This window comes from Micropterus dolomieu, linkage group LG02 (assembly GCF_021292245.1).
Source record: "Micropterus dolomieu isolate WLL.071019.BEF.003 ecotype Adirondacks linkage group LG02, ASM2129224v1, whole genome shotgun sequence".
NCBI lineage: Eukaryota > Metazoa > Chordata > Actinopteri > Centrarchiformes > Centrarchidae > Micropterus > Micropterus dolomieu.
Genome location: NC_060151.1, coordinates 16051214 through 16065490, shown reverse-complemented (window position 1 = coordinate 16065490; position 14277 = coordinate 16051214). Strand labels below are relative to the sequence as shown.

Sequence of the window (14277 nt, the reverse complement as noted above, 5' to 3'; positions counted from 1 at the left end):
CTACACATGTTCCAGATTTGCTGCAGCCAGATCAAGTGGAGTTTTGCCCTAGAGTAATCTTCAACTTGGTACAGCTATACAGCAAGCCTAAAACCTTTGAGAGATTGCAAACGACTATGAACTATGTTTTAATGCTGTAACCTTAAACCCATAAGCCACAATTTTTGAGGGACTGACTTCAATTTTCTGCCTGGTGCTGGATATTTATAAAATGTTGTTTTTTAACTGAACACAAAAAAAGTAATTCCCTGTGAAAAAACCCTGGCAAAGCTCAGCTGATTGTTTCTCTGGATTGTATCTGCGCTGACATGCAATCAAACATGACTCTGAACAACAGGAAACTTCAACAAGACATTCTTTTGATTCTCCTAAAGGCCATCTGTCTCAGCATCCGTGTGCGAATATATGTGTCTCGGTTGATCTAGCCATCTATCTCTAGCGCTTGTTCCTCCAAGCGTCCACAAATGAATCGATGTCCCCTGTCGTCATTTCTAAACCTTCATGTTATCTGGTCTTTCGGAAAGCTGCGGGCCTCACCCACCGCTTTCAGACTCCCCTCCCATCCCAATGCCACGATGATGAATCCACTCTGCTCTCACCTGTGCCACTGCATGCTACTGTGCGTATGATTTATGAGTCCAGCTGAAGACTGAACAAAAGGCCACATGCAGCCCGCCCCAACAGAGAGACAGAAACAGAGCAGGGAAGAAGGGAGGGAAGCATAACTGCGCAGAAAATGCTGAACAGGGAAACTTTCTAATGCTGTCTCTTTTTTTTGTAATTTTAGTGAGACAGATAAGTAGTAAGTGTGTGCACCAATTACTGGGTGCAAAGCTGTAATCCATGCTTCCAGGCACACACACAGACAAACACACACTGCACTGGGTTTTCTATTCAGCAGACAGAGAGCGCTTTTATAGGTGTGTTTGGGCATAGATTGATGGTTTATATATTATAAACACAGGGGACAAAAACACACACAAACTACTAAAGTGTATGCTGAGATGTGTGGCGTGAATGATTGTGAGCTGCCTGTGCGAGATAGAGGGCCTAATAACAAGGAGACAGTGGAGACAGCGTCAATAAGAAGCACAATGACTCTTTTCGAACACTGATGCACAAATAGACGGAGATAAGAACAGAGGAGGATGTTTTGGCATTCACCGTCCAGTTTGTATGAAGCCACTATAGCAAAAATGATAATGCAAATAATTTGCTTCATATTCGTGAATATTAATCACTGTTGTTTGTCTTCACACTGAGACAACATCTCTTTCACAAAGGGGATTTGGATAAGATGGCATCAGTATAATGCTTCAATAAACTGCATTTATAGTGTTTCATTTACAGTGAAAACAGTGAATAACAATACAAATCAGTCGGAGAGACAAATAACTCACAGAAACTCCAACTACGTCGACCTATTTGTTTTTCCTTTTCTGACTATAATTAGAGCAGATATTCTCAAAACAGCAAGTGTAAGTTAACTTCCTTTTGCACTGACTCCACTTATTTATCTGGTTTAAAAGCAACGTTTCTCCACATGACAGACAGTAATGGATAATTAGTAATGAAAGCAATGTTTAGATATTCAGACTCCTGAAGATGGTTAGTAGCTATGTTAAGTTTTATAGGCATGTGTGATTTTCATTTTCTCCCGATCTGTCTTCCAATTCTTACTTTCAATTCAGTAAAACTGATGTTCTCATTCAAATGTGGCAATTGGTCGGGCGAAATGAAGTGCTGCCTATCCCTCAGTGGGACCTGTAGTGGATTTATTTATGATTAAGTCATTAGCAGCTGTGATACATAACTTCACCAACATTGCGGTCGCATGTTTTCTCACACACCGGTACACTTGCGTCATTTGGTTGTTAGAATCCATATCCAGTTCCCAAGAGAAAAGGCAGCTGAACGCAGATTTATAAACTTGCACACATAAGCAGAAATGCAGATAAAGGGCCAGATATGTGTGTGATTTGGGCCTCCTACTCACACACATCCACACACAATCATACTGTGTACACAGGAACCCACACATTGTGATTCATTGCACACTCAGACAAGTCACGTGCACTCACCTCACTCAAGGGTTCAACCAGTTTGGGTTTCTGAAGGCTGATACTGCCCCCAAGACTTAATACAGTCTTATTTTTTTAAATAAATACTTTTTATTTTATTTACCCATAATAACGTTGCTCTTGCCAGTTGCATTATATCACAAGATAGAGACATGTATCACTGTAATGAAAATATTTAAGGTAGGCTAGTTTTTAGTTAGGTTAGTTCAAACCACAGTCAAACAGTTCTGTGAATTAAAATGAAACAAACAAAAAAATGCTTTATTGGCAGGCTGTTCTTAACTTTTAGCGGTAAAGAACAAACCTCCAACATGTTTGTTCACCATGAGGCCACTACTTGACAGATATCAATAATGGCCACATATTCAGCCCAATCTACAGTACAGGCTGACGTACACACATATGCGGTATATTCCACCAGCTCCTACACTTCACACACACACACACACACACACACACACACACACCTTGTTAACATAACTCTCCCTGACTTACTCACCTACGCTGGTGATCCTCTGTGTGACCAGGTCCTTCAGTAGGGCATCCAACACAGGATTGTGTCTGGAGTACAGCTCGTAGCGGTTGATGCCAATGTGGAAACGTAACCAGTTGGGGTAAGATTCTGCCGTCACCCCTCCTGTTGGAGAGAACTCCTCCTCCTCTTCATTCCCATCCTCATTGTTCCTGAAAAAGGGGGGAGAGGAGATTTTAAAAGAAGTTGTTGTGCAAGCAGATTCCTGTAAAGATTATTTTTAGTCTATGTAATTAATAATTACAGCATTTGCTGCAGTCTAACATAGACTAATATAACTGTATCAGACAAATTGATGCTGAGGGAACTGGCATAGAGCACTTTATTCTATTATGTGTTCGTATTATGAGGTTATATTGTATTATTAGGTTTTATTTGCTGGTATTACCCAAGAATACTAAAAGATCCTGCAGGATGGTAACTCATGAATTGTGTGTGTGCCTAAAAAGGTAAGATGGCATGATAATAGGAGAGATGGGTGGATGCAGCAGATGCATGAGTGGACATTAAACTAAAGGCATAGAAGAGATGTAAACTGATTAGATAGATAGATAGATAGATAGATAGATAGATAGATAGATAGATATGTAGGCCTGCATGTACATTTGGTAGTATAAGCAGAGTAAGATCGAACAGCATAGCCTAATTGAATACAAATATTTCAAACCAAATTAACTCCTTTACCCTATTTCTTTATGGGGCAAACATATAACCAACCACCTACTTTTGGTCCCTTACTTGCATCCCAGTCAAATATGTTGTAGGGTAGCAGTCTGACTATCCCACTTATAACCTTTCAACTTTAACAAATTCCCATCAGCTTACCATCCCTGGTTCCTTGTTGTCCTGGGATAAAACCTGATGTCGGTGTTGACGTTAAACAAAGTGTCATCGTCCGCGAGGGGAGGAAGGTCAACCTTGTATAAAGGATGCTCAAACAGAGCCGACAGTCGGGAGACACCGTGGGCAGGGACGGTCCGACCCCCGCTCGCGTCTCCGATGAGCGGCTTGTGGTCCTCCGCCTTCCCCGCCAACGGTCTACTGCGCCTGAATAACTCCGCTCTGTCCCCGGCGGCGGTCGTGATCTTTTCCAGGGAGTGCGATGTGAGGTTGGAGCTCGGTTCGTTGCTGAAATCCTGTAGGATTCTCAGCGTGTGCTTGTTAGGCCAGCCCGCTTCAGCCGCCGACCTGGCGCGTTGCTTCCCCCAGCCCTGCGACTCCCCGCCCGGGTGGTGAGCGCACTGACAGCCGCCGTCCGCGCTGTCCGCTCCCGCCGCTCGCTTCTCTAGTTTCGGTAACAAGTCTATCATGATGTGCATGGTGCACGCTACTAAAAACACCATAAGTATAAACACTCTGAATTTACGAAACAATATCATCTTTATCATTTTTTGTTCTTGACACAGAGTAAGCTTTAAGCGCAGCGCACCTTACATTGATGTCCAACAGTGTTACGCGATGACAAAGCAGCTGTTGGTTTGAAGATTTACTCTGATCTTTGCACACATAATGCTTGTTAGCCTATGTAAAGAACTCCATGATGTGCTCAGTCTTTATTTTGCAGGCTAATTATTATTATTATTATTATTATTATTATTATTATTATTATTATTTTTACAATAGTCCCAAATCTTCATTCCCAGACAGGTGGACAGAGCGACACATTGTGAGCACTGGAGACTTCACTGGCAGCGGCTCAAGAAGTGCTCTTCAGTCATTGCCTTGTTGAATAGGATACAGTGTCAGGAGAACGGACCAGTAAATAAATCGTTAAGAGGAGGTAACAGGAGGGAGGAGGAGGGGGTCCTGTTAAAAGCACCGATATTCTTCCTCAAATCTACTTCCTTCTGTTGCTGCCAGCACGGAGTGAGATGTCAAATGTGTCATAACTGTCTTCTTCTGGGAGAGAACTAACAGGAGAGATTGAAATAGTCCACAAAAACACAGATTTCTTAGTATTTAGGATGATAATTTGTACGAAAGTGAAAATTCCATTAAAAAAAACCCACTTCTGTCCCGCTTCTTGACAAGAGCTGACTGCAAACCTCGCTGAAGTCAAATCAGAGGCTGGCTGGCAGGTGCAGGGATCCCGGCTGTCATTTGTCCCCTTTACGCTGCCTTGTCTTCCTTCCAAGTGTTCATCCAGGGTGGGTGTGTTAAATATTATGATCGAAGCCCTCTGAGCCCAGCCTCGGTGGCGTCATGAGGATGAGATTGGCTGCGTCTGCACATACAAGTAGCACTAGTGACATGAAAGGCGAGCTTCGGGGAGGAGAAGCTGTGGACTGGAACCCTTTGAGGCTGCAACTCCCCTGCACGCAGCTAGAGGGCGTTGGCACAACCTGAAACACCGTGCTTGGCCGTACAATGCATGAACTGAAGGACAATGTGTAGCCGTGTGTTTACCTTCTGAACACATTCTTTAAGTGCACAATAACTTAAGCCACTGGTTGTTAAAGTGGGCTCTGATCACAATTTCACAGAGCCAAGTGAAAGACCAGTATCCAACATCCAAATGTATTTAATGTACAATAATATATGACAGAGAAAAGCAGCAGGTGGTCACATTTGAGATGCTGAAATGTTTGCTTGATAGATGATAGATGCATAAAGGAAACATTCAGACGTGTCTACTATGAATGTAATTACTAAGGATCTAAGAATATGCCAGCAAAACCAAGTCTAATATTTGGAGTAGTAGTTGGTATTAAGCCTCACAGAAACACATACTAAGATAATACGTATGTTCTTCTATTACGCCATTCATTCAGGAGACACAGAGCAACATGGAGTACTATTTTATTAAGTTGTCTTTTAGCTCTGGTTTGGGCTCCACCAGCTGCTAAGAAAGAATATTTAGGCACTACAGATGCTTGACTTTCTTTACCAGGCCCATATAGTACAGTTTGCTTGGCTGTGCGTGTTTGCTGCAAATGGCTGGCTCCAGTTGATTTGGGAGTTAGGTGAGAACTGTGAGATCTGAGAGCATCAGAATCCGGTTTGTTGCAAAGTAGATTTTCCCATACAAGGACTTTGTCTTGGAATTCTGGATAATGTTGCACTGACTGTAAATACTCCATCATACGTCTGTGAATGTGTGTGAGTTTGTTTTAAGTGTTTGTTTCAAGTAATCTTTGCTTATGCTGTCGCCTTAAACTTTATTTAAGGTATCAAGAATTAAAAAAACTGGATTAGTTAAATTTGAATCAGGGGTTTTTTAATCAGGTTATTTATCGTTCACAAACATTAATCCTCTTCTGCAGACATTTGCAGTCAAAACGCACCTACGTGTCCTCTCTGAGGCTATTTCTTCCTCTATTTGCTGATAAAGTGAAACACACCTTTCATTTAAACTTCAGGGGGACAAAACACTTGCAGCAATTACTGCAGCTGGCACTTAAAGCTGGGCTGGACTAGATTTCTCTGAGACTTCACAGGATTAAGTTAATAATATTTTTTAAGTGCCATGGAGTTCATTCAAGGTGCCAACTGCAGGCCTTTTGACTGCCAGACGAAAATATACAAACACACTCGGAAAATCTCCGTAGCCATTTTGTCACAAAGCAGCCAGGGTATAAAATGTTCGATGGGAAGCAAGAAATGTCTTTCGGCGTAATCACAAAGTCATAAAATGAACAAATTATACATATTCCTTTGGCCTGTGTGTGTGTTGTGCAAGGCTCACCAAGTGGGCCAGATTGGAAGAGCTTCACTTGGCTTCAGCCCCTCCTCCCAGAGGCACTGAGTTGGAGTTCATGCCACTGCCGGATTTGTGCATCTAGATAAAACAGGATCTTAAAGCTAACAAGCAAACAAATTGTTCTCCCAAAGGCGAGCCTGCTGTCCCAATTCATCTTGTGCTCCAAACAAAACAAATTGGCACACGCAGACATGTTAGAATCCTCTGATACTAAAAAGGTATTCTGTGAATGATATAATTTGCTTCCGCTTGGCGAGTAAAAATAAAATGATAATCACACATGAGAGATTTTGTGCTGTTTATTGTAGGAGCAGTCTGAGCCTGTGAGCATGCTACAGTTTCTTTTGGCGCACATCATCATTGTGCAATGCCAGCGAGCACAGACATAACCTATATCAGCTGATGAAGCATATTTGTAATTGTTTGCTAGATGCAACTGCAGCTGTCTACTCTCCAAACCAGTGATTTTGCCCCCACTGTCCAGAGGTTAATGTTTTAAAAATACAAAAATTACAATTACTAGAAAGAGGTTTTATTTTCATCTATTTTTGTAAACAGTGGTTGTTAATAAAGAGAAAAAATATCCAAATATGTCAATCATGAAGAATTTGTATCTTTGTATATTTGTATTTGTATTGTACTCATGCTCTTGGCAACAAAGCAATTAAGAGCACTTGTGGAAAGGGAGATTAAACTAAATGAATGTGGAATTATAATGTCAAGAAGAAAACAAACAAAAAGTAATATGCATCCAATTTGTCCACAGGACCTGAAGAAAGCAACGAAAGTGATCTCTTTTGCTTTGGATTCATTCCATGGAGTCAGATTCATTTAAAACGTAACTGCTCCAGAATGAGCCCTAACTATTTTTACATTTTACAAAACACCAGCAAAGAAGTGAAAATACCAGGATGATCTCTTTACATGCAGGACACAAGGGAGAGTAGTTTGTGTACATAGAGGAACTGATAGCAAGACTTGATTTCCTATCGTTAGTACAAACTCCTCTCTCCAACTGACTCACTTTCCACCATCATCTTCCTGCATCAACTCACCTCTCACAAGATTTCAGAATGAGAATTGTCCTTGAGAGAGACTTCTGTTTCTTGTTAAAAAAAAAGGGTGTTACTCATAGGGATCTTTTCCATGATGCTGTAAGACATCTTGTATAACAGTCTGAGTCTGTCTGTGGCAAAAAGAAGCATTTTTTGTGGATATAATTTTGATGGGCGCAATTGTCCCAAAGGAATCAATTGCAAAATATTGAAATTGTCCTTCAAAGGGAAAACTGGTGTTGGATTGATGTCCAAGTAGTAGGGATGTGATGAGACACTTAACCCACGAGACAAGACAAGATTCGAGATTGGGTTCATGAGATCGAGACGAGATGAGATTTTAACACTATTTAAAAAAAATTATATTTTGAGCATTAAACACTTTATTTCCTGCATTATGATGAATTTTCTGCACCACTTTATGGTGATTTGTTAAAATTTATATAAAGAGAAACACAAAATTCAGGTGGCATGTGACAATTCAAACGTTATAGCCTAACTATAAAAGAATATAATGAGTCTACCTACCCTATACTCTGTTGTGCATTACATTTTTGATCTGCTGGTAGTAACATTATCCCCTTCAGATGGTTTGACCGATGTAGGTTGGGACTGCATGCTGCATGTGAAACTGAAAGTAAATGAAACACTTTTGATCAGGCAGAAATCTCACAAATCCACACAGGTTAACTTCAGCAGCTCTGATAAAGTGCAGCTCACAGTCCCAAACAGAGCAAGGTTGCGCTTCATTTTTTAGATGTATATGTTGCAAAATATCAGCTACGTTACCACTCACAGCGCCAGCGGGTTACGCTGGTGTCAATCAGCAAGTCTATCTTATCAGTTATACTACATTTGTATTTCATTGCGTGAGGAAATGAATGTGTGGCTTGACAGCGTGCGAAAAATGTCATTTGCGTGAGTCTCGCGAGACAGCTTTTTACCTGCCGAGAAATATCATCACAAATTTATCTCAAGAGATCTCGTGGCGCGAGATCTCGTCACACCCCTATCAATTAGTGTTGATGGTAAATGTAGGCGATGGAAGCAATGCATTCCTCAGTGGTGCTATGTCTCTGTGAAAGCTGAGTTCACCTGCTGCAAAATCTATTGTTCTTCCGGCACCAGCGCCATCATTTGATATGAAATTTCCCTTTAAAAAATTGTTTTTCACATGACCTGTTTTGTTTATTTTGTCTATTTTTTATCTCAACTCAAGTAAATTACGTGACAATAGTGCTTTAAGGATACCATATTTCTTGGTTCCACAGCATCATTCCCAGAGTAATAAAATGTATTTCCTTCGCCATTGAAAGAGTTTGGTAACCTCTGATGCGAGGAAGGAAAACTAACTAAAGATGGGGTAGTTCAGCTACATGGGGATCCAAAGTCATTATGTATTTCATAGCTGAAGCTGGTCTCATACCATTTTGATTAGCCTTGGGTATTAGAGAAAGATTCACCGTGTGTTTAAAATAAGATGGATGGACAGGGAGAAATGCATGAGCTAAAACTAAGGATTAAAAAAAATCTATCCATACCCTGCCCTGACTTGGCCCATTGGAATCCACTGAAGAATATGTTTGTGTCTGTGTGTCTGAATGTTTGACCTAAGGGCTCGTCTGGTCCTCAGGTTGGAGGCACACTTTATAAAAGTTCAACTTGAGCTCCCAGACCTCACCAATGTCAAACTAGTATGCAAGAATCAAGGTTATTTAACAACGCAGACTGGTAACTTTAGCATCAAATTAAGGCAAAATTTATCTCTGAATCCGATTAATCAAACATCCACAATATCTCTCAGGGGAGCAATAATAAAAAAATACATATCCGTTATTATCGCTGTGTTTCATAAAAGGCCATAAGCTCAGTCATATCAAGCCCTGTTAGGCAGTTTTACGAGCCTGATGATTTGTTAACAGCTAATTTCAAGCTGAGGGATAAATGGCTGTGCAAATGTCACAAGTGTAGAAGTTATAATTGGAGAATAATGTGACCAAGTAATAGCAATAAAAATGTTGTTTTGACAAATGGCTTGTCGTCGGGCACTGCTGGTATGGTAAAAGAAAGGAGGGTGTGGCCACCAGAGAGGGAGAGAGGGGAAAGGAGTGTGAGGGAGGGTGTTGAGTAATGACACATTTATTCACTTGACTGAGAACAAGCTGAAAATGGACTTCTCTGGGGACATGTGAGAGACATTGTGTAAAAAGGGTCCATCACTGACTGTAGGTGCCTCTACTTGAGACTGAAATAATTCCATTTACAGCAATTACTCTGTGAAATTTGTTTTTGCTCAGACCCAGTTTTAATCAGAAATACTCTCCCTTTTTCTTTTTTTCTGACCCTCAAAATGTTTTTTTTTTTCATGTAGAAAAGCCCTGCAAAAGAAACAGCCCTACTATGTTTGGTGACTTCAATTTGCAACTTTAAATTTGACATTGTTACATGCTTTCAGTTTCAATTACTGTACAATAATGTCTAAAGGATTTATGATGAATATATTAATGTTACGGGCCGTATTCTTTTTACTGTGTGATGTGAATTTCAATATAAAGCATCGCTCTGGCACATGAATAGTACTAGTCTTTCATTTGGACCCTGTGCTAATCACAGCATGACACAGAATTAGAGTAATGAGACTACTGGCGTCATGTGCAGCAGTACAGTGGTCCTGCTGTGTTGGTCTCTTTATCTCAAATACTCAAAGAGCAAAATTGAGCTTTGGGAATTTAAATTAGGAGATGGTAGGGTGTGACTTTTGAAGTTGAGGCACAGAAGGGATGGTTGTATGTGCTTTGTGTGATTTGGTGCATGAATGGACTATTCCTAAAGGAGACATGACAGTGTTACAGCAACTACTGGCCCATCTATCATCAGGTGGTGAACTCCCATCTGTCCATCATCTGCTGACATCTCTTGTCGTCACCCAAGGTCCCACTTCATACCACTATTAAAGGCCAGGTGATAGATGTCTGCCTCCTCCTTTTACTCTGAGGGGACTATCAATATAAAATGAGTTCAGTTTCTAGGATGATAGAACATCTATGACAATGAAGCATTGTCATTTGATATGCAAAGACATACACGAAATACAGTCATCCATCCATCGTCAACTGCTTATCCTGTGTATAGGGTTGCAGGGGGCTGGAGCCAATCCCAGCTGACAGGTCACCAGTCCATCGCAGGGCCACACATAGACAGACAACCACTCGCACCAAAGGGCAATTTAGAGACACCAATTAAATCTAGCCTGCATGTCTTTGGATGGTGGGAGGAAGCCGGAGCAAACATGCAAACTCCACACAGGAAGGCCGGGGCAACCGGGTTTGAACCCACAACCTTCATGCTGTGTGGCAACAGTGCTAACCACTGCACCACCCCGCCACTCAAAAGACAATCAACATTTCCTTTGCGAGTTTGGAGTTTGCGTGATTTTCTTTTGTGTTTGTCTGAGTTTCCTTCCCACAGTCTAAAGAATTGCAGCTCAGGTGAAGTGATGATTTAAATTGCCTCTTGGTGTAAATATCTGTGTGTTAGCCATATGATCGACTGGTGACTTTGTGCTACCATGCCAGCACCAAGGGCATGCTGGGATATGCCCCACATCCCCTATTGGCTCCCCAAATGGTGGCAAAGTAAAAATGATATAAGTTGACATAAGTGAGCAGCACAGGGCGCACTCATGTTTACCAGCCCTGCTGAGAAATTGCTTCTGAGCAAAAGATACTAAAGTACAACAAAAGAAAACACCCACAGTCTACCTTTCACTCTATGGAGTGCTTCCTCACTGAGAGACCTTTTTATATTTTGCTCTTGATTCAACATTTCCTGTGAAGTCACAAGCATAGCATACTCAACACTACAGTGTTATTTGGGCACGCAAGATAAATCTCTTTTCTCTGTTGTAGCCTCTGTTTGTGATTCAGGCTGCTGCCTGCAAAATGCCTGAAGGAGGTTTCTCCACTGAGCCACTCACCTTTAAGGACAACTGAACAGGCAACCCAGCTGATGACAAACATATTGGCTGTTGTATATGTAGCACCTGTTACCTTTCATTAACAAGACAGTTTCTCTTGCTAATGTTCTGCTACCCTAAAACACTAATATAAAGTAAATGTAGTGTGTGTCTAAAATGTGACTTGACCAAAGACATACTGTATGACGTAAGTGTACTTACTGTAAGTCAGTATTAATAATATTGCCTCGTAGATATAAAAGTGTCTTCAAGACTATAAGCTGTTGAATACATGTTAGCCTTTTCCATGCTGGTGAGGATTCGATATTGACGGAAGTTGTATAAGAGAAACTTGTTGTACCACACTGATTGTTAGAAAGCAAACGTCGAGTATGCCTCGAGCAGTTTGTAGAGTAGAGTAGTATGTTTGCTCTGGTGCGAATCACTTCATGAGTTTGTAAACTTGGAACGTTTTTCCTTGGTCAAGTTTCTTTTCACAAAGTAAAATTTAAGCGAACCAAAATGCATCACTACAAACCACCAGAAAAGGTTCACTCCTCTTATTGGTCAAGCAACCGCTGAGGCGTTCCTGTTCCTGTCCCAGTTGCTAGTGAGTTACAAACTGAAAGTTGAGCCTCCTGTTTTTCTAACTCAAAACCGACTTACTGTATGTTGATTTTTTAGCTCATCAAGCGTACATTTAATCAGGCACTGCATCGCACAAGTGTATCTGCTGCAGGTTTATCAAGTGTAACACACAAACCTTAACTAATCGGACACGTTAAATATCAAAATCAATATTTTTCCATTTTGGGTTTAAAACAGAAAAACAAAAACAGAAATAATCAAAGAATGAACCATACACAGATTTACTAACCAGCCAAACGCATCAGGGTTTGTTTTACCTTAACCAAACAGGTTAGGTGTGAAAGCAGAGGCCAGAGATGAGCCTGAGTCAATCTGTCCAGCTATGTGTCAGGTGTCAAATTTAATCTCCTCTGGGTCTTCAGATTTATATGTTTAGTATGTGTGTGTTAAGGATGTACATCTCAATCACTGAGGCCGTTGCAATATACATCTCTATGCATTGCTAATGACCCAGTACATTAAAGAGACATATGAAGCAACTATCAATGTGGTACAATAAAATTTACCCCTATCAAGACGATTTTATTATTATTATATAGTGTTTGATATAATTTGATTGTACTAATCATATATTAACTATCACAATTATTTCACATATTTGTTTCTCTACTACCGCAACTCTTACCGTACAGCAATGTATTTGACAAAAAATTAATAAAACTGAGCCTGGAACTTGGTTTAAACCAGTCCTTCGTTCCTGTTCTCTGTCTCCAGTTATGCTTTTATAACAATTCACACATTTAACACACAATGGAAAAAATCAAAAGTGTCTCCAAACATTTGATTTGGAGGAATTTGGAGGAATGTAGCTCTTTCTCCTCCATGTTAATTTAATGACACGCCTCTGCCTACTTCTAGCCTACTACTAGCTGACAGGCCACTAGCAGCAGTGGAGATGAGAGAAACACTTTCGGAGTAATCAATCTAAATGTAATGTAACCACTTTGATACCAAATGATTGGTCACATTTCTAAATAATAAAGGCATAGGGACTCTACTAAGATGTTAGAAACGATACACACTTTTTAAATTGTACAGCACTTTGTAACTTGGTTTTGAAAAGTGCTATACAAATAAAGTTATTATTATTATTATTAATTGCATATGCAAATCAGAATCAGAATCAGAATCCGCTTTATTGCCAGGTGTACACATACGAGGAATTCGACTCAGGATTATACATTGCTCACGAAGTGCTTACTTGTACAAAAATACCATAATACAATAATAAAATAATAATAAAATAAAATCAGACACAAACGACAGTATAGACAACACTAACATACACACTATGAACAAAACAATATAGACATATTGACAAATAGTGCAGTGATCAGAGTGCAAAGGATGCAAGAGTAAACTATTCTCATTATGTACATGTTGAAGGTGGATATGATATACAGGTACACATACACATACATGCATACATGTACACATGTACACAGTGTGATGGAACATAGTGCAAAGGATGGTGGAAAAAATAAATAAGACCTATGACCTGAGGTAGGTGTATTGGTAGACAGTATATACAATGACATAGTATGAACAGCACTGAAATAGAGAGTGGTGAATAAATAAATAATAAGTGGAAACCGGTAAACATGTGGCTGATTAGAGGCAGAGTTACTGGCTTATTGCACAGGAATTGTTCCTGACACCGTGAGTCAGAAATCAGCTGTTCATCAGAGTGATGGCTTGTGGGAAGAAACTGCTTCTGTGTCTATTGGTTTTTGCGTACAGTGCTCTGTAGCGCCTACCAGAGAGGAGAAGTTGGAACAGGTTGTGTCTGGGGTGAGATGGTTTCCTGCCCGTTTCCTGACTCTGGAAATGTATAAGTCCTGAATGGAGGGCAGGTTGGCACCGATGATTTTTTCTGCAGTCCTGACTGTCCGTTGTAGTCTTTCTCTGTCCTTTTTGGTGGCAGATCCAAACCAATCGTTTAGTCTTACCATCATTAGTGTGTATGTGTATATGTGTGGTAGTGGTATCCTACAACAAAGGGTTGGTGAGCAACCTGTGCCCTCAGTTATGCTGCTTGAAAACAAACAGCAAACATTAGTTGAAAATAATGAGTTTTGATTTCCAATTGACTTATTGGTCATTACCCTTCTCACAGGAACCCATTTTAATGACTTTGCACTTGAGGACAAAGGCAGAAGATTTATTGTTTTATCGCCTTTAGGGCATTATATTAAGAATGCTTTTATTTTAAAATGTGTGTGATACTGGATATGCTCAAGAACTTTCTGGTCAGTCTTTTCAGGAAGCCAGCCGAATCTGTTCACTTGCTTTATTCATCATCCACT

General features: G+C 40.4%; 1 protein-coding gene across 1 annotated transcript in view; it reads right to left on the bottom strand.

The window, feature by feature from the left end:
* The window catches only part of fam20ca (FAM20C golgi associated secretory pathway kinase a), a 42274-nt gene extending 38282 nt beyond the window's left edge, over window positions 1-3992 (bottom strand). The window contains exons 1-2 of the mRNA XM_046034154.1: window positions 3439-3992; window positions 2581-2765 (exon numbers count right to left, since the gene is read on the bottom strand). Of these exons, the coding sequence (XP_045890110.1) occupies window positions 2581-2765; window positions 3439-3992 (739 nt within the window). The remainder of the gene's footprint in view (window positions 1-2580; window positions 2766-3438) is intronic.
* Window positions 3993-14277: the final 10285 nt, after the last annotated feature.